This window comes from Gossypium raimondii, chromosome 8 (genome assembly GCF_025698545.1).
Source record: "Gossypium raimondii isolate GPD5lz chromosome 8, ASM2569854v1, whole genome shotgun sequence".
NCBI lineage: Eukaryota > Viridiplantae > Streptophyta > Magnoliopsida > Malvales > Malvaceae > Gossypium > Gossypium raimondii.
In genome coordinates, this window is record NC_068572.1 from 60750153 (window position 1) to 60771904 (window position 21752).

The 21752-nt window shown below is 27.8% G+C and overlaps 2 protein-coding genes across 2 annotated transcripts; one reads left to right on the forward strand and one right to left on the reverse strand.

Annotated features, from left to right (window-relative positions):
- Positions 1-10222: 10222 nt before the first annotated feature.
- LOC105793743 (transcription repressor MYB6) lies at positions 10223-12259 on the forward strand. The gene is made up of 3 exons (XM_012622589.2): positions 10223-10449; positions 10537-10666; positions 11353-12259. The coding sequence occupies exons 1-3, from the start codon at positions 10320-10322 to the stop codon at positions 11996-11998; spliced, it is 906 nt and encodes a 301-aa protein (XP_012478043.2). The 5' UTR covers positions 10223-10319; the 3' UTR covers positions 11999-12259.
- A 1722-nt stretch (positions 12260-13981) lies between these two features.
- LOC105792773 (NAC domain-containing protein 54) lies at positions 13982-17596 on the reverse strand. Its single transcript, XM_012621552.2, has 4 exons — positions 17254-17596; positions 16901-17160; positions 16053-16385; positions 13982-14359 (listed from the first exon to the last, which is right to left on the reverse strand). The coding sequence occupies exons 1-4, from the start codon at positions 17408-17410 to the stop codon at positions 14141-14143; spliced, it is 969 nt and encodes a 322-aa protein (XP_012477006.1). The 5' UTR covers positions 17411-17596; the 3' UTR covers positions 13982-14140.
- Between the last annotated feature and the right edge of the window lie 4156 nt (positions 17597-21752).

Below are 21752 nucleotides of genomic sequence, written 5' to 3' on the forward strand. Positions count from 1 at the left end.
TATACTTAATTGGAATAAAACACACACACACTCAAGAATCAATTGAACATTGAAGCTAAACTCAAATATCTAATTGGGACAAAAAAAACTCAACTATCAAATTTAAAAATTTGAAGTACCAATTTGAACATTGAAACAAAATTTAGAAACCAAGTTGAGAGGAAAAAAACTCAATTGTACCAATTTGAATATTGAAACTAAACTCAAATACCAAATAATTAACCCTTTTAATTTCGACTATTTGATTTAAAATTGGATCTAAATTTAGGGGGGTTTGAAGGTTTAATTGGGGGACCTAATGTCGAAGATTTCTTTATATTTCTAGTTATATATGTTTATAATTAAATAATATAATACATATATATATATACACACACGTATATCACACCATTGTTGTTAAGCGAGCTAGTAGCTATCCCACACCAAGCTTGCTTCAACATCCACAAGTTTCTTAATTTCCGAGATTAATTGAACCTATACTTATTTGTACCTAAACCACCAAAATGTGTCTTTATATATAATTTTTGCTCTAATCTATAACTATCATTAAAAGTTATCCCACTCATTCATATTTTTTATTTTTTATTTTGGATTTTGAATGGGTTATTTTAAGCACATTTGGCATTGGCAAAAGTTTTAATTTGAGGGGCTAATTTGTTATAATGATTCTTTTTTACCCTATTACAATCTTTTATATGCAATAAACCCTAAAAATAAAGAAAACAACGAAAGGGACGAGGAATTTCACTTGACAAGCTCTTTTTTTTCTATATATGTTATATTATTTTATGTATAATGTGTATTATAAATTTATATAGTATTTTATATGTTTATATATAATTCTATTTTATGGCACAGTTATATAATTTATTTTATGTAGACTTTGACATGTTTGTCATGTTAAAACTTGAGTGTTTGTGTCAAGTTTTAATTAATTTTATGTGTAAAATATTATAGATTTATAATTTTTCATGTTTTATTTTATTTCACAGTTTTATCATAATAATCCAAGTTTAACTCTAAATTCATTGATTGAAACATTAAATCATTATATATATATGTCATATATGAATATAATTATTAAAAATTAATCTAATCTTGCGAAATGAGCAAGTATATTGTAGTTCACAAATGAAAAAGCAATCCCAAGTTTAATTGAAGTATTGTTAATATAATTAAAAATTAAAACGTGGATAACATTAATTCATACCTAAAGTACAATTAAATAGGACACAAAAGAGTCTCCTCAAAGTTTCTCTATGGTGTAGGTAATAGTATGAACTAATGAAAGGATTAACAGGAGCGAAGAATATGGGAATTTGCACAGAATGATAGGGCTGAAAAAAAGAAGAAGCTACAACTATTTGAATGGTTTTTGGAAATTACAGTTATTCGAAATTAAGTCGAATTCTATTTTTATTTAATACATAATTAAATTTAAATTTTTATATAAAAATAAATATTTTATATTTTAAATAATGAAAATAATTTAAAAGTTCTTGAAAGATTATTGTTTTTTAAAAATATTTATGGAAAAGATATTGAAATTTTGTCAAATAATATTTAAAAACCATAAAACAAAACTCATTTTTATAAAAATAAATCTAAAAATTCAAAACAAAAAATTAATATAGAAAAATTGAGAACCGAAAGTAGACGGTCCGATGAATTGAGATACTTGTTGGGCTTTACTTTTGATTTAAGGGTGCGTTGTGTTGTTTGTTTCCAGAGTACATTTTGTTTTCGTGCCCTACCCCCAAGTGCTCTTGTGATGTATTGTGTGAATTAGATTTAATAATATTCTTTATTTTTTTAAAAAGTTATAAATTTATTAGGTATTAATTTATAATTTCATTATTTTTAAGGAATTAAATGAATTTTGTTAGGACGTTAAAAGTGTACTTTTACTATATTAATTTATTTATTTTTATTCATAAGAGAACTAAATTGAAATATTCTCTTTTTAGGAAAAAATAAAGTGTAATTCCACTATATATATTGATTTATAGATTCTCTATTTATAAAAAGATTCTATTGAATTTTTTTTTCATTTTTGGGGTCAAGGCCCTTGTCTCCTCCTCATATTCACCTATGCTTTGAAGTTGTTGTTAGGGGTGTGCAAAATTCGGGTAAAACCGAAAAAATTCGGTTAACCGACCGAATTTGGCTAATCAGTCGGTTAACCGAATTTTTTCGGTCGGGGGTCGGTTAATTATTTTTTGATTTTTCTGTTAACGGTTAATTCGGTTCGAAACCGGTCGATTAACCGAATTTTTTCGGTTTAACTGAAAAAATTAATAAATAAAATTATAATATATAAATAGGCCTACTATTCACCTAAACCAAATCCAAACCCAAGTATTCAACTCAACCCAATTACCCAACCCAACCCAATCATAAAATTTTCAAATGATTTAATAAATAAAAATAAAATTCTAAAACTAAAACTAAAGTCTAAAAGTCTAAAAATAATTTAATTATGTAGTGATTCAATTCTGTTAATTCGGGTAATTAGGTTAATTCAGTTAATTCGGTTAATTTTTAACAAAAAATAAAAAAAAACATATAATTTTCAGTTAATTCGGTTAACCGACCGAATTAACTGAGAAAATTTCGGTTCGGTTAATTTTTTTGAAAAAATTTCGATTCAGTTAACGGGTAAAAATTTTGAAAGGTCGATTAATTCGGTTAATGTTATTTCGGGTCGGTTAACCGGTCGGTTAAACGAATGAACACCCCTAGTTGTTGTACAATTCTTAATCCCTTCAATATAAAATGAATATTGTTATAAGATTTAAAAATTTATTCAGGTTCATAATATTGTTTTCAAATTTCGAATTTGTATTTTCTCATTAAATCTTTTTTTTTTCTTTTACCTGTGTTCTCTCATTAGTCGGGACTTGGAATCCAAAAGTAGACCCACCCATTTTCTATGAATGTTGAGTGTTCAAAGTAGATTTGTTTGTTGGGCCATGTTTTGGATTTCTAATTGAGTTTTCAACCCAATTAACTTTATATTTTTATTATTTTTATACTATTACTTAAATTTTTTGATTGAGTTAATCACTCAATTGAAAATTGATTAAAAATAATTTTTTATAAACTAACAAGTATTACTTTAAAAACAGTATTTTATCCTTTTATATTTTATATAAAATCTATAAAAATAAAATTAATCAATAATAAATCTAGAAAAACACCTATAAATGATTAAATTTAAACTTGAACCTAAAACACCGTAATATCAAAAATTTAACAATACTACTTCAATGAAAGCCTGATTTTGTTTTTACATAAAAAACTTAAATACATTTTACATAATTTTTATATTCTCATTAATATATTTATATAATTAAAATTAAATAAAAATTTATTTATTTAAATTAAATTCAAGTCGAATCAAATTAATGATAAAAAAATCCTTACCCTGAGCAATTTGGCTACATGACCTTCCCTTGTGGGAGACGAAACATGTATGAAAGTTGATTGCTAGATTTTTTGCTCTTTAAACTTCTCTTCTTGTATTTATTTGACACTTAACTTTTTGATGTTACTTAATACTTAAACTTGTAACTCATTAATTAGGTTGGTATATTTACATTAATACTTTTAATTTGTATTGATATGATACTCATAGCTAATCTGGTAGTACCACATGGCAGCCTCTTAATATGTTACGTGGCAAAAATAAATAAATAATTTTAAAAACTTTAAAAATATATAAATCTATAATGTATATATAAAAGCTTGGATAAACTTTTGAATTGACATGAATACCTTTTATTTTTCATCATATTATTAAATTCACATTTAAAAATAATTATAATACTTAATTTGGAATTATTAGTTTAAAAAGTTAGTTTTGGTTTGTACATTTATAATGATACCATGGGCGTTTTAGGTGTCTGCAAGATATGTTTTTAGATACCACTGTACAATTACAACCTGCCTTTGCTCAATGGATACAAAGCACCCATACTTTAGCACCCGGTGCAACAACGAGCACCAATTTGATCTGGGGAGGCAGTGATTTAGTGGCAGTAGGTGGCAAAGTTGCTTTGTTACCTATTCCATTAGGAACTGCATATTTTTTGGCCCATCACATTCATGCATTTACGATTCATGTGACGATATTGATACTCTTGAAATGTGTTTTATTTGCTCGTAGTTCGCATTTGATATCGGATAAAACAAATTTCGGTTTTCGTTTTCCTTGTGACGGGTGGGGGACATGTCAAGTATCCACTTACGTTTAAAAATAATTATAATTTAGGGTTTTTTTACCTAAATAATATAAAACAATAATTAACTACAAAAAGGTATGGGAAACAGATTAATTACGAGAATAGGCATTTGCTACAGTGTTTTGATAGTGCCGCCTAACATATTGGTGACACCAGACTAAAATGTGATGGTCTAAAATATTTAGGGATCTGATATGAAAATTTACCATTTTAATTGGCAACTGAAAAAAAGGGGCGCCTGACAGTGTGGAGGCACCAAGCTTTCAAAATGGTAAATTGCCTCGTAAATCCCCCTTATTTATTATTTTATTTTATTCCCTTTTTACATGAAAAATAGAGAGGACTCTTACTAATTAGTCTAAAAAAATTTTCTACCAAAAATTATTTTTATAAAAAAAATTCGATTTCAACTAGAAATAAATTTTATTTATTTTTCGAAAAATAATTATAATTTTATTATCAATTTGATTTACGGACACGATATAAAATTATAATTATAAAAGCTTTAGAAAAATCTTATTATTTATAAATTATAATTATTAGTTAAATTTATAGTTTCCAAATATAATGTGAGTAAAAGAAAACTACTATGAATACCGTTAAGCTGTTGTATTAGACATTATTTGAATATTTTTTTTTGAGAAATAAATAAAATTTATTTTCAATTGGAATAAAATTTTTTACAAAAATAATTTTTGGTAGAAAAACTTTTGGACTAATTGATAAGAGGCCTCTTTAATTTTGATGTTAAAAGGGAGAATAAAATAAAATAATTAAACGGGGGTTTATGATGAAATTTACCCTTTCTAATGTTTGGTGCCGCGGCAGTGTCAGGTGGCACCTTAAAGCTTTTTTGCATCTGAAATTAAAACGGTAAAATTCATATCAAGTCCCTAAATATTTTAAGTCATTACATTTTAGGATGGTGCCGCACCATAAGAACACTGTAACAAATGCCTATTTTTATTATTAATATGTTTTTTCATACCTTTTTCGTAGTTAATTAATATTTTTATATTATTTGAGTAGAAACCCTATAATTTAACAGCAGTTGTGATATTACATATTTAAAATAATTAGAATTTAAATTACAATTATTAATTAAAAAGTGTGCTAATTTAAAATTAGAGTTATAATTATATTTTACAATTATTAGTTAAAAAAATTTTGACGTAAACAAAATTATGCTAATTTTATTGTCGTAAAATAGAGTTATTACTTGAATAAAATTCTAAGCATATTAATTACCACTTAATTAATATTGGAGTTCATTATGGTAATTAGTTATTATTTTGAATAATGTCATTTTGCATTAATTACATAAAATAAAACTATATTATAAGTTGAATATGTTAAAAATGCTTTAATTATTACGGTAAATTATAATACGAGATCACTCGACTATGTTTAAATGTCTTTTACGGTCCTCCAACTTTTAAAATTTTGAAAACTATTAAAAAGTATATCAATCCTTTGATTTTTTTTTAAAAAAAAATCATTAAATACTTTAAAATATTTGTTTTAATTAGACATGTCAAAATTTAACCACAAGACAAGCAAATAAGTCAGCCTTGTAAAGATAAGTGGTTTTGGTTAAAGTACAGACTTTGATTATCCACTTTTATTACGTGTTAATTATGTTTCCTTCATCACGAGGGTTGAAAATCTGTTATCCAGTCTTGCTGGATAAACTTAAATTAATTAATTCACCATTATTTTCATTAATTAATTAATTTAATCTCAATTCATACGTCACTTTCTAATACATATTGTTTCCTCAAGAGATTGAGATTTACAATATTATAACTTAAAAAATATAATATTATAATTTCATTTTTGATCCATCAGTGGTCCAATTCTTTTTATTTATTTTTAATTTACAAGTGAAATTAAAATTGACATATATTAATAGTGAATAAAATATATTTTTTCTTTATATTATTGAACTTTCATTTTGAAGTTTTCTTGGAACATAGGTAAATTATTAGTACAAGAAAATATTTGAGGAAGTAAAGTGTAGGAATTAATTATTATAAACAAAATAAGATTATTATATATATTATATATTTGATGAGTTACTAGAAGGATGCTTTTCCATTTGATTTAGGTCAAAAATATTTCTCTATGTAAGATATTATATAAAATATTATATCCCATGCTTTCTTCATTGTTTTGAGTTAATATATAAATATATATTAAATTCTTATTTTATCTTTTAACCCCTAAAAAATTAAATTCATTTTTAGAAGATATTATTCTATTTTAGGGCTGCTCATAAATCGGGTCAGGTTAAAATCCAGTTTTAAAATTTTTTTAAGTCCAAGCTCGAACTTGACTACCTAAGCCCACCCAAAAGGTCTGTTTTACTGTTCAAAAATAATAAAAAGAATTTTATTTTAAATTTAATTATAAAAATGAAAATATACATCTAAAACTATTTCAATATTAAAAAATATAAATTTAAACCCGACCCATGAACATCTCTATTCGCTTTAGCCTATTGCACATTCCAAAAGTCTATATCAGAACAGTGTGAATAGGGGCACAACCAATAAATTTTTAAAAGGGGTTCGGGAAAAATATTATAAATAGTTGAGACGTCAAAATTAAAAATTTTATATTTTAAATTAAATAATTATGCAATTTCACCATATAAAAAAAATTAAAACTCGAATTTATCTTTTATTTTAAGTGTCAACTGAACTAATACTAAATCTAAATAATAAAATATTTAAGGGGTGAAATATTAATGTTATTATGATTGTTGCTATAACTGATGAATGTTAATGACAGCTATATTTTGTCTGTCATTGATGTTGATAATCACAAATTGATTTATGTTCACTGGCCAATAGATATTAGATAGAAACAATAAGTGGCAAAACCATTATTATTTACAATAATTATATAATTATTAACATGATTTTATGATATATTTACGTTTAGGCGTAGGCAGAGGCAGATCATCATGGTGGCCAAGGGGCTTTGGCTGGAAAATTTCATTTTTCTCTAAAAATAATTTTAATTAGGTTGCCAAAATTTTAAAATTTCCCATTATACATTTTATTTTTTTAATTTTATTTAAGTTGCTTAAGATTTTTTTTAAAAAAAATTATTAATTTCATAAAAATAAAAGTTTTAATTAGACCCCAACTTCAGGTCACATTGTACTGGAATTTGGTTGGTTTAACTTTATAGAATATTGTCGAATTGAACCGGTCCATTGTTTTACTGGATTAATTTCAGCAGAAGTCATTAAATTTATGATCTAGATTTTAAATTAGTCCCTAAACATAAACACATTTTAATCGAGTTCTCAAATATCATTATCAAATCTATCATGCCCTTTTATCAGCTTCGACATGATTAGATTGAGCATTAAATACCAATTTAAATATAATATGGAGTATGTTTAAAACATGCAAATTAAATTATAAACACATGTATATCTACTACATGACCAACTTAGATTTCACGTATTAAAAAACAACATTCTAAACTTTTATTTACACTTTGTTCTTATCACAAAAAATCCAATTTGTTGGCACACAACGGTTTACAATCTAAACCACACGTTTTAAGTATGATCCATGTTAAATTCGAACTGACATTTAAAACTTAAATTAACAACTAGATATATTAAATATTTTGATTAATAAAAGTAGAATTAAAACATTTTGAAATTTAAGGTCGAATTTAAAACAAATAAAACAAGTAAGCAAGGGTGTAATGAATGATTGGTTGGTCAATTTCATTACTATTAAACAAATAAAGACAACTTGATTAGTGTCTTCGATTTGACAAGTTGAAGAATTGAGAAATATGAAACAAGTTTATTTTATTTTATGGATTTTCTTAATGCTTCATTCTTCTAATTTATCTTTAACTAATTGTCAATAATGTTAAGTTATCTAAACTTAAAAGAAAATAATTAACATAAGCAATTGCCCCACCCATCTATTATCCTAAAATGGACTATCAAATGCCACAAACAAAATTTAAAAAATATAAAATTAATTGATTCAATATTACATATAATTGGAAAACATCATGTCGTTAGTTGAGAGCTGAAATTAAGGACAAAAACACCAACAACTCTTGCACTTGTTTCTGTAATTTTCCTTCACCTTCTTAAGTACTCTCCTCATTCTTGTCAAAATTCAATTATAGATGTTACTTGAGTTGAACTTTAGATATGCTCGAACCAAAATGTTTTGATTTAATTAATTAAAATTTGTCCAATTTGAATACAAATTCACTCAAATCTAAATAAATTTGTATCCGAAATAATCTAAACTCGAAATAATTTAAAATCGAAACAATCCAATCTCAAATGATCTGCAATAACTCTAACATGGATAAGTTAGAATTTAAAATATTTTGGACTTGTAATGAACAAACCAAAAAGAAAAATCGGAGACTCAAGCTAAAATGACCCAAATTTAAAATTAACCTAAATCCAAAATAATTCAAACTGAAATCAATTTTTCAAAAATTTAAAATCCCAATTTAACTTGAATTAATTCCAACCATCCAACCAACACAGGTTGAGTTTTTAAAAGATCAATTGAGTTTAAACTAGTCATACTTAATCCACAAGACCTTTGATCAAAAACAAATAATCATTCAATCAAAATTTAAAATTTAGTTAAGTTAATCTTTTTATTATAGAAAAGTAATTAAATTATTAAATTTGTAACTTTATAAAAAATTCAAAAATAGAATTATTAAAAATAATAATTTATAATAATTTTCAAAAATTATCTACGTCAACAATGAAGTATATATAAACGTAGTCATCTCAATTGAGCGACTTTTCCTTTTAATAAAAATAATTTAACTAAAATTTGAAAGTTGAGGATTAAAACAATCCATCCCAAAAATTAGTAATGATAAAAGAGATAAACATTAAGATTAAATTTATAAACTATTCATCCCATTCTTATAACTATTTTGATGGCGCTATGAAGTCCTAGATGAGTGCACCTTAAGTTAAAATTCCAGCACATTTCTTTTCTAACATAATTGGTTTTAAGGGACCAATATTCTTTGTCGGACTTTTGTTGTTTGACCCATTCCGATGGATGATCCAATACACACAGCATATGTAAAAAACATATTGGAAAAAAAGAAAAGAAAAGACAGGCTAATCAGCACTAAAAAGCTAATTAAGTTGCTAGTTTAAAAAATAATTATATATATAAATAAATTTAATTTGATTGTGTTTTGTAGAATACAAATACAAGGAGTGAGAAAGAAGTGAAGTAACGAGTGTCACTCTCGCCAAAAGAAAAAGTGAGCTACAAGTGACCCAATTCCATACTCCAATTGACAAAATCTTCTTTCACCTTCATTTTATCAATGGGATGGGACCCTTATGTTTAATATATTTTTTCTTTTTTACAAAAAAAAATTATTTCATTCAAGACTCTTTGATATTCCGATAGTGAACCACAACTTTTGATTTAGTAGCCTTGAATGTTGATTTCAAAACTGACATGAGAATTGACAATGATTTTTCTTACAAGAGGTATTTGAGTCAATAGGAAATGTACAACAAAAAAGATATCTTCACAATAATATTGGGTCTTGACTCAATCTAAATTTGAGTTAGACGGTTCGACCTTTAAACATGGTAAAAATTTTCTAGTATTTTTTTATATCTATAAAATTTAAATCTTCTTTACCACTCAACAAAGGGGTGGAAAGGGTGGCACTCTAAAAATTATAATTTTTTCTCTTTAAAATGTATAAAATTATAGTCCAAAATTATAAAATTTTAATTTAATCCTCTAAAACCTAATACATTGCCTCATATCAAAATTTATAATCACTTAACCCTAGTCCAAGCCATGCAATATTGTGTGTTTCACAAACTTCCATTGGGATGTACTTGTAAATTTACATGTACCGCCAATACTTTGACATGTCTTATTTCAATGACAAATCTCTCTCTCTATATATATATGAGACAAGGTCTCCTTCTAAATAGTAATTGGAAAGAGTGAACTGCTCTTAATGGGAATGGAAGGGCCGTGGTGATAAAGAAAAGGCTGATGAGCTGAGTGTTTAGGGATGGGCCATCGTTGCTGCAGCAAACAGAAGGTTAAAAGAGGGTTATGGTCACCTGAAGAAGATGACAAGCTCGTCAAACATATCACTACCCATGGCCATGGAAGCTGGAGCTCTGTCCCTAAACTTGCTGGTACTATATCATAATCTCATTGAAATTAACATGTGAAAATGGGTTGTCATGCAAGTTTTTAGATGATAGTTATTTTTGATGTGGCAGGCTTGCAGAGGTGTGGGAAGAGCTGTAGGTTGAGATGGATAAACTACTTAAGACCAGACTTGAAGAGGGGTTCTTTCACAGCTGAGGAAGAACAGATAATCATTGATGTTCATAGAATTTTAGGCAACAGGTAGCTATACGGATTATATTAAAGGATTCCATTTATATCTTTGAAAAAGGTCAAATTCTATAGAAAGTCCATGTATTATGTGTTTTTAGCGGATTTAGTCCTTCCACTATAGTTTGATCATTTCTAGTTTCTTTATTTTTTTGAAATGTGTATTTTCCAGTCGTGAGGAAATATTTTTCCATTAATTTTGTCAAATAATTTTAAGTGATCTATTTTTAATATATGTGGTGATGTTGCCCACCTAGGCATTTTTGTACAGTTAAACAGCTATATGTCTAATCATAAAAAAATGTCAAGGTGTATATGTTAGATCATCACATGTTTATAAAAATAATTCAGGTTATTTGATAGAATTGATGAAAAAAACTACCATTAGGATTGAAAATACATATATGAACTTAATCTATAAAAAATGCGAATCTTGAGTTGTGGTCCATTGACCGGGAATTCACCTTCCTTAAAAGTTGCTTGGGCTCGAATAGTAGGTGTGTCGGCTGCTGTGGGGTGTGTTGGCAGTGATTTGCTTCACTATCACACTGTAGTGTGTGAATTGGGAATATATATATATATATATATATATATATATATATAAAAAACACATAGTAAAGGGACTTTTTATGGAATTTGACCCTTGGTAAACATTTGTACATATCATTGAATAATGTGCTTTTATTATCATTTAACAGATGGGCTCAAATAGCCAAGCATCTTCCTGGGAGAACAGACAATGAAGTGAAGAACTTTTGGAACTCTTGCATCAAGAAAAAGCTACTCTCCCAAGGCCTTGACCCCAAAACGCACAACCTCCTTTCTTCACGTCAAAGAGCTTCTAATAAACTTGCATGCAAATATTCATCATCATCACCATCATCACAATCACAACATGGTTCCTTCACTGTTTTCAACATCACTTCACATGCTAAAGATACCAACAACAACAACAACAACACCACCACCACAATGATGATGAACCCACCGCCACCTGTTGTTACATTCCCTCATCAAAGCCCAAACCCTAACACTACTTATGCTCAAAACCTTTACGGTTCATCAATGGATACCCCATTTGTTTCTTCATCATCTTGCTTTGGTAACATGTTGTATGAAAGTGATCCTTGCATTTGGGATGATGCTAATGCTGTGGTTGAAACATTTGAAGAACCAAGAGTGGATAGCTTGCCACCAGCACCACAACCACAACAACAAGAGAATGATGATAAAATTGATATGGATTGTTCATTAATGGAGGGTGGTGCTGGTAGCTTTGACCTTGGCTTACTTGAGTCCACACTTCTGTGTGCAGCAATGGATGATTTTGGATGGAACTTTTAAGGGTAAAAATACCATGGAGGCTCTTGTACTACAAGTGAGATTGCGTTTTACTCTCTTTACTCAAAAAATGAGCAAATTAGTTATTGTAGATTAGATCAAAGAGCAAACCGGTTCTGTCAGTTCAAATTTCATCCATTTCTATAGTTAAAAACTAGTGTTGATGGAATAATCATATAGTTACACATGACGTGCCCCATATACCTAATGTTGAGGTACAAAGATCAATTTTCAGTGGAAGGATCACTTTGCTCTTTAATCTAATGTACAGAGATTAGTTTGCTCATTTTTTAAGTAAAGAGAACAAAATACAATCCGACTTTTAATACAAAAATCTCTATGATACTTTTATCAAATTTTAAGGTACCTATTTTGTGCGCATATAAATTAAGTTACCTTTACATCTTTACAAGGTTATGCATGATCCAAATATTTTTAGTGGGATAGTTTTACTATACTTAAGTTTTATGAAATTTATGATTACTATATTTGCTTTTCATTTAAGTTAGGTTGTAAGAATATATTGTTTGTACAAAGACATCTAGACAAATTTTTTCTTTTACATGATAATAATGAAACAATTAATTGTTTTAATGATTTATGTTGTAACAAGTAAGGTTACAAAGGGTTAATCAAATTGGTAAGGAAATGGTTTCTTTTTCATTGTCATTTGTCAACCAAAATTTGATTTTTTTTTTTGGAAAGTGTTTCAAAAATAGCATCTTGAATTCATCGTGTTAATTATATGAAATTTCTTGAAAGGATTAAAACAAAATAATTTAAATATACGTAGCGTTTGTGAGGGATCATAACATGCATAATCTGAATATTTTCTTATCATGCTGATAATGCAAAGGTTATAGGTTTGAATCTATGATTTCTAGCGTATAGAAGGTCAGTGCGCCATCAGGGTGCCTTATTTATATACTAAGAGGCGCCCCTAAACTCTGTTTAGAGTTAGGGAACAAAATCTTGAAAATATGTCGTTCTTCAACAACAACAACAGAAAAATACGCGTTATTAACACAATATTTTAACAATAATTAAGATTTTTATTCATCCAAGATGCAAAATCAAAATTCGGCCAAGAGATTAGCACTGGATCTTTAGTAGCTGTTGATACTTGAGGCTGCTGTGGGACTGTAATAGCTTTGAGAGCTTATGGGCTGCGAGTGGTTCATCATTCTTGGCAAAAGGTTTTGATTGGATTCTTGCCATGGAAAGGGTAAATAAAAGCTAGGAATAACAGTTCTTCGTCACTTATAGTGACTGAATAGGATGATGATGACATGTCACATGACGTGGAAAAAAAGTCGCCTGTTACGCTTATATTGGTCAGACACAACGCCATTAACGGAGTAGAGGAATGAAATTTTAGGTACAAAAATTGATATGTATCACATTGAATAATTTGTAAAAACTCAAGTGCCATTCATGTCATTATCTCTATTAATTTGAAGAAATTGGTAGTTGCATTTACAAATTATTATAGTTATAATTTTAAATTTTATATTAATTTCAATTTTTATATACTTAAAGGTCGAAAGTTTTATAATAAACAAATTACTAGACATTGCATGACCTGTATTAAGAAAGCATGAAACATAATAAAATAGTAAAATTTTAATTTAAACCTTTTATAATTTATAAAATTATAAATTAATATTTATAAAATTGCATTTTGGCCTTCTCAAAATGATAAAATTTGATTTAATCCTTTAAAATTATAAAGATATAGGCTATATTAAAATGATGAAATTACATTTTATTATTGTAAAAACATACAATTTAATTCTGCCCCAAAAAATTTCAGGCTCTGCGTTGATAAAGACTAAAATAAAAATATATAGACCATATAACAACTAATGAAAATGTGGCTAAAATCAAATTCAAGTTTACTATATTGTGAATAGAAATATACATGATACATTAGTTGAGAAGATGTAAAATGAACTTTCCTTTCAAAATTGAAATAGAACTTTTGAACCACAATCAATCAATTTAAAAAAAAAAAACTATTTTTTCTACAAGGAACGCAAGAATACTTGTGGCCTTATCGTGTTGTGATTGACAAATAATTTGTAACTTTGGTTAAAAAGAAAAGGAAAAAAAAAAGAAAAGAAAGAAGATTGTTAGTATTTTGGATTAATCTTGGTGCATGTAGAGAGGCATGGAGATATCTTGAGAGGAACAAAGAGAGAAAATCTCTTCTAAAGATCCATTCATGTAGTCCTTATACTTGTCATACACCATGTATTCATCCATCATTTCTGCTTTTGTCTCTGATAAATTTATTTGTGGGAAGTCTTCAAGCTCTAATGGTGGATATGGAACTTGATACTCAACATTTGTGTACCCTTCTGCCTGCATTTCCATTCATATGCATACAAATAAGAAACAACAGTATCATTAAAATGGAGTTTCTTTACTAAGTGATATTGGAGTTTCTCTTTTAATCTCTGAAAGTTTCAGTGTGTAATCATATTAGGCTTTGATTAAATCTGGAGTTAAATCAGGTCAGACTCCTAAACAAATGCAAACAAGGACAAATTAGAGGGGTAGCCAGAGACCCTAATTCCTTAAAACTAAAAAATTGCTCCTTTAATTTTTGGGTGTTTATAAAGTTTTAAGTTAATTTAATGGTAAAATTGTACTTCAACTCTTCTTAAAAATCAAAATTTAATTTTGCTCTCTCTAAGAACAAAAAAATTATAGTTTAATCCTTGGAAAATTGAATTTTTTTTACCTTAATACAATAACAAAATTATATTTTTAATTCTCTTTAAAAAATTATAATTTAAATTCGACCCTTTCAAAAAAAATTGGCTTCACTTCTAAAGGTAAAGCTTTCTCAATGTTGTTACTCAAATCTAGGATTTACTTAAGGAATATTGAACTTTGCTACTTGGTCCATTAGACATGAGAGATGTTAGCTTTGTGGAAAATGAGGGAGAAAAGAAGTTTTAGGTGAGTCAAAAGAAAGAACGGGGCATGATTTGAGTGAGATGTATTGGGTGGAGAGCTTTGGGAAAAGTGGGTGATGTACTTATGCTAATTGCCTTAAGATCAAAAAGTTAAAATTCCAACCCACATTTTTATCAAATGATCATAGTACTTTCATGTGTTTGTGTTGAGAAGGGAAGACTTGGAGAGTGATTTTGAAGCCTTTAGTGATAAAGCAAATAGTATATTTTTGCCTTAGAAATCTAGGGTTGGCAAAGGAGATAATCAAAAGTCTCAAAAAAAATTTTTAAATACTAAATTATGATTTTGGTCCCTTTATTATCCTTACATTTAGAAACTAATCTATGCATTTTAATTTGACATAATTTATTTTTAAATTTTATAAGATCATTAATTAATTCAAATAATTAATATCGTGAATTATTATAGTTAAAATATTGATATAAATTTTTCTTAAAAAATATTTTCCAACAATAAAAAAGTTTCATGGGAGATATTGTATTGAAATGGGTAATTTTAAAAATTAATATTTTAATTAAAATTATCAATAATGTTAATTATTTGAACCAGCTAAAAATCAAGCTATATCAAATTAAAATATAAAATTAAGTTTCATCACAATGAAACTAAAATCAAATTTTAACAAAAAGTGATCTATGTACTATTTTGGGATGGGCCATTGCAATGACCTAAGAGCCATGCTAATCATTATTGATTCATCTTGCATCATCTTCAATATTCATAGTTACAAAAGTCTTAATCAATTATGTTTGGACCTGCCAAAAAAAAATTATATTTCAACCTACTTTCTAAAATAAATTTTAATACTTATAAACTTTTAAATCTAAAGATATTACGTGTTTAAATATGTTTAAACTTATAATAATAGCAATATTAATTAAATTAATATTTAATCTACGACTTTAATATTATTTAATTCAAAATATTAACGTCGATTAAGTCATTGGTTCAGTGACAAAACTTTCTATTAACTTAAAATCGAAGCGGATATTAAGTTCAGAATTCGAAGTCCTAACAACCCAATCCCTCTTCCATTATTAAAAAAAACCCAAAATAATAATAAATCAGTTACCTGGATTAAGTTGGAGGAGAAATCCATGGCAAGAGATGATGATATAGTATTAGCTGAACTGTTAGCTTCATCAGAGGTAAATGGAGGTTGATTATCATCTGCCATGGCCATACCAGTTTCATAAGATGTTCCTTGAGTCAAATCTGAAGAGGAGGTAATTAAATTCTCATCTTCAATTTCAACTTGTCTGCCTTTAGGGATTTCATTTCCACTTGTTTCCTCACCATGTAATTGTTTTTCCTTGTCTACATTGTTGTTATTTCCAACAGCTTCTTCTTCTTTTGGAAGGATTTGTATGTTCTTCTTGAACACACGACATAATGCATAACAATCCTGTTTAACCAAAATTGTGAAATCAATTTCTTCATATAAAAGAAGGACCATCATGCAAAGTGTGTAAAAGAAGTGGGGAAATTGGAAAAAAAAGAGAGATGAATTAAAGGGTTAATATAATAATATATCATTATACTATGGGTCAAATTTTAATTTGATCTTAAATTTCAGAATGTTGGTATTGAATTCTCAAACTAAAGTATAGTTTCAATCAAGTCTTTCAGTCAACTTAAAATGTCAACTTGTATTTGACATGGTTTCAATTCTAAACACATATGAACTAATAGATTAGATTCAAACTAATAATATTTAACAGGAATGCTTTGAAGTTTAATGACTAATTTAAAATTTGACTCATAATTTAAGGATTTTTATAAAATTAACCCTATTTTTTAAAAAAAGAAAGATCATGACTTGCTGGTACTTACATTACACGTAATAATCAGTCATAAATAATTATATGGTATACTCGTAAAATTAAAAGAAATTCATAAATAAACATAAAATAAAATTACCTTTAAAGTAGAGTTGAGCAAGCGATATTCATGCATGACCCAATTGGTTCTAATGCCATGGGGAGCTCTTCCTCTATAGTAAACCAGTGTTTTTTTAATGCCAACAGCTCTCTTTTGAGACTGTACGGCCCTATCTTTTCCGGTGGCTTTCCAATACCCGCCGCGTGTCGCCCGGTTCGTTCTCGACCCGTTCGGGTACTTCTTATCCCTTGGACTGTAAAAATACCATTCCATGTCTTTGCTAGGTAGATATGACTTATCTGCAACAACAACAAACCATTACATTACCATTAACCATCCTATCAAATACATAATAAAAAGTCCCGTGACACTGATCCTGAATTTGATATTACCTGGTAAATCCCAAGGCTCGAATTTGTAGAGATCAACTTCGGGGATAACTTCGAGCTCGATGGGGCGACCGGTGATTTTGTTGTGGAGATAGTAAGCAACAAGTTCTTCATCAGTTGGATGGAACCTAAAACCGGGAGGGAGACTCATTGGAGCCATTGAAGATGCTTTGTTAAGAAAGAGAGATAGAGAGAGAGGGGGGGGGGGAGAATTAGGATGTAAGTGAATGAGAATATGGTTTGAGGGGGTTAAAATTATAAAGAGAATAAAATAATGGAATGATAATTGGGGGAATTAAGCTTTTGTAGATTCCAAGTGTAACGACTTGTGTGAAAACGTTTGGAAAGGATAAGAAGTTTCTTTTGCTTTCTGTAAGAGCTCACAAACTAACAAAAAAAAAGAAATCATATGTCCCTCTCAAAAGGTAGGGTGGGGACACTAAGCCAAGCCGTCCATACTTTTTTTTTTCTTCAATATCTATACAAAGATTATACCAGTATTTCAAGATGGTTAAACAGTGATCTATGCTTAAGGTTATGCCAATGACGTGTTTATCCTTGTACCTTCGTGTGGCTTCAGCAATCTACAACTTTCGGTTGAAAAAATGCCATTTCTTGTTCAAATTCCCCATTCAACTCTTTGCAGTCGTAGCTCACAATAAGAGCCCACCATCATAGTGCTCTTAGTCGCAACTTACACCTTTTTTCCCCATCACCTATCCACATTTTTTTTTAGTCATCGTCAATCTAAGATTATTGCTCTACCGACTATCAATTTTGTATGGGCATAATAATAGCCTTAGGATATAAAAGATTCAAATGAATTTGTTACTATCCCTATCCTTTAGTTTGAATTGTCTTTGAAAACTAAATAAATAAATTTTGGATATAACCTTTTATGTTTAGTACTTATGTGTAATTTGATCTTTTCATCAAAACGTCTCAAATAAGTTAAAAGGTGTGGCACAGTGCCTACGTTTGCTTATCCATTTTGGTCTTGTATTTCCTTATATTAACTTAGGCTAGTTGTCTTGACCAAGTACTTGTGGTTAATATGGGTTAAGAACATATATGATATATCCTTTCATATCACTTGAGATGATGGGTCCTTTTGGATCACTCCACCATATGCCTTATATTATACCCAAAACATACTATCTTAAGCATTTGTCATTATAGGCCCGTTTCGTGATGAATCAAAGTATGAGATTACCAACACATGAGAGTATTTGCATAGACACTAGAGTGAAATATCAAATGGAACTCTTATAGCAGGTCATGTTTAGCGTGCTTGTTCTCATAACAAAGACCGACATGTCATGCTTAAGTATCCCATGCTTCAACTTATAAGATGAGTTGCATACATCCCCATGTATGGAGGGTTAACACATGTCGACCTCTGAGCATTATCGATGTCTTATCTTGATAATACGATGATCAAGAGCATTTTAAGAATCACAACTTTGATGCATAAGAATCTCATAATTGTAACTCCTTATACAATATCATATGTGTTCTAGGATTTTATCTAAACAAGTTCCAAACATCACTAACTTTAACATTTTACTCACGGATAAATAAATTTCTCAAATTTATACTTTATAACAAAAAATAGTGATTACAAGCTAATATGATTGACTTGTAGGATTTACACTAACATTTAATTACTAGCTAACGAAGCAAACACAACTCAAGCCTTGTACGCATTTTGTTTCTTCGGGCTCTTAGTTAAGTTCATTTTAGGTTGTGCCCTTATATTATTTTTTGATATAACAAGACGCATCGACTTAACTAATCCAAAATAATTTCAAACAACTTAACTCGATTCTATCAAACAACCCTCCCTTATTTCAATTCTAATAAAATTCAAAACTCAATACATTATTTTTTTATCCAAATATTATTTTCAAAGTATCAAAATTATCCCTCTTCTAACTATATAAGATCTAGAAATACATATTATATACATATGTCTTAATATAAACCTTTTTATGTCGTGGTTACCAATAAAAAAAACAAACTTGTAGTTGAAGGGTAGCAAAATATATTAACAATGGAAGTGTAAAGAATAATAAAGCATTGGAGACACAATTAAATTAAGACAAAAAAAATATTATTCAATTGTTATAGAATGAGTATCATAATCTTTCATGACCTAAACAATATGGATTGATACTTTTATTGCTTTTGCATGACGGTGGCATATAGCATGTGCCTCTCCTACTATCCTTCTACGTACATTATAAGACTTGGATTTTGCTTGGGGACCAAAACCTTTTCTTTTCTTTTAAATATATAAAATATTATATAGTTTGATAATCCAGTGGTCCATAATTTAATCTTATATATATATATGTGTGTTCATCATTACATATATAAAGAATATAAGTGATATATAATTTAAATTGATTTATAACATCAACGAATAACAATATGATCACTTTAGCTGTGACTTCGTCGAGCTATATTTTCTATTGTGTGTTCAAGTTTTTTATTATGACAAGTTGAACGAATAATAACCATTGCTTTCCTTCTTGGATAAATTAAACAATTAAAATTATATTTGCTTTATCTACTAATTAGTTTTAACCTTTTTTAAACAAATTTTATTAATTTCAAATTTTCAGGTGGATGAAATGAATTGGGTTCGAGTTATGCTTAATATAGTATTGACATATTTTATATTTGTCAAAGTCTGAGACAAAATATGAACATTAAATTTTGCTCAAATCTAACTTAAACCCGTATTAAACCCACTCATATTATTCTTTTACAAAAGTTTATGCTATTTTCAATTTAATTTAACATTTTAATATAGTTTTAATATTTAAAATTCAGTATTATATACAATTTAATGAACATATGATATAAATTACTTAATATCTAAAATAAATAAAATAAAATGATATATTTCATAAAATGAAGTAAGCTTAAACTTTGCATGTAGGAATTTAATTCATATTTTAAACGAGACTATTTTTATCTAAATTTTCTTTTAATTTCAATTTCAGAAACCAAATCGACCCTGTAAATAACAACATTTCTAAACTTACTTTTAGGGGGATTTTGTAGCCAACTCACTGTAGAATTCCCATATTTATGACTAAAAAATAAAAGCATGCTAAAAAAGATGATATAAATTGTCCTATATATGATTAAAAGAAGGGTTTTGATACTTTTAAGCTCATCATTGTAAAGATTCAAAATTTGAAAAGATCACCCAAATTTATGCCAACTTAAATACTGTACATAATCTTTTACCTTCAATTCAAAATAAAAAGAAAATTAATATTAATTCCAGATTTATTTTTAGACAACTTTTTTCTTATTTAAAAAACTTATTATGCATAAATAAGCAAGAAAAATTAGGAAGATATTTTCATGAATTTATATATTTCTTTAAGTTATTTTTATTCTTTGCTTTTCTTTTCTAAAAGAAAAAGAACACTTTATCATTCAATAGGTGAGGATTCAATGTATGGACCCACCATCTATATGAAGAAATCTACCTGGAACTGACACACCATCACATTTTGCTTTCTCTTTTTTTGTATTTATTATTATTTTCTACTTTTAATTATTTTCTTCTTGTATTATTAAATTAATATTTGTTAAACTACTTTTCTTTATTGTTTGTTTTAGTTGTGTTGTGTAGAGTATATTGTAGTGGGGCCTTTATTTCCTTTTCTTAAATATCATTTTCATTTGGGTAAAAGACATTCCAACCTCTTTAAATCATTACAAACCTAAAATCTTTGACTGCCCTTTCTCCCTCTTACACGTCGGATGGGTAGAGTTGACTCATTTTATTTAAACCAGATTTCGATTCAAATTAATTTAAAAATTTTAAATAAAAAAATTAAACTCAAAATTAACCTGTTTTAAAACCCAAATTCGACTTATTCTGATGGGCCCCTTTTTTGGATGGTATAATTGATTTAATTTTTTTAGTTGTTTAAATAAAAAAAATTGTAAATTTTACCCTTTCAAAAGTTAAAACTTAAATTTAAGTTATTTTTTAAAACAAAATTTAGTTTTATACGTTCACCTCTAATCGGAATTCAAGACCACTCCGATCTAAGCCAAAATCCACAGCCTAAAGGCCTTAGCCCCTCCAACGGAAAAATGGTAAAATTACTTTATAATCTCTTTAGAAAATATAAGATTATATATTACTAAAATAATAAAATTACATTTTGATTTTTTTTGCTCTATTGACAAGTAAAATTATAAGTGTAATATATGGATATAGCCTGTTAAAAAAATAAAATTTTAACCCTATTTAGGGATTTTTGAAAAAAAAAGAAAATTCACTGATAATCGACCAAACAACTAAATAGAATATGAAAAATTACAAGGATTGAGGAAGAGTAGAATGGGTAAAGCCTAAAAGTGAGTGCAGATATATTAAAAAAAAAGAGAGCATAGTATTGATTTGATGTCACCGCGACAAGCAGTATATTCAACAATAGGTTTCTTCTTCTTTTTTATTAAATCGATTG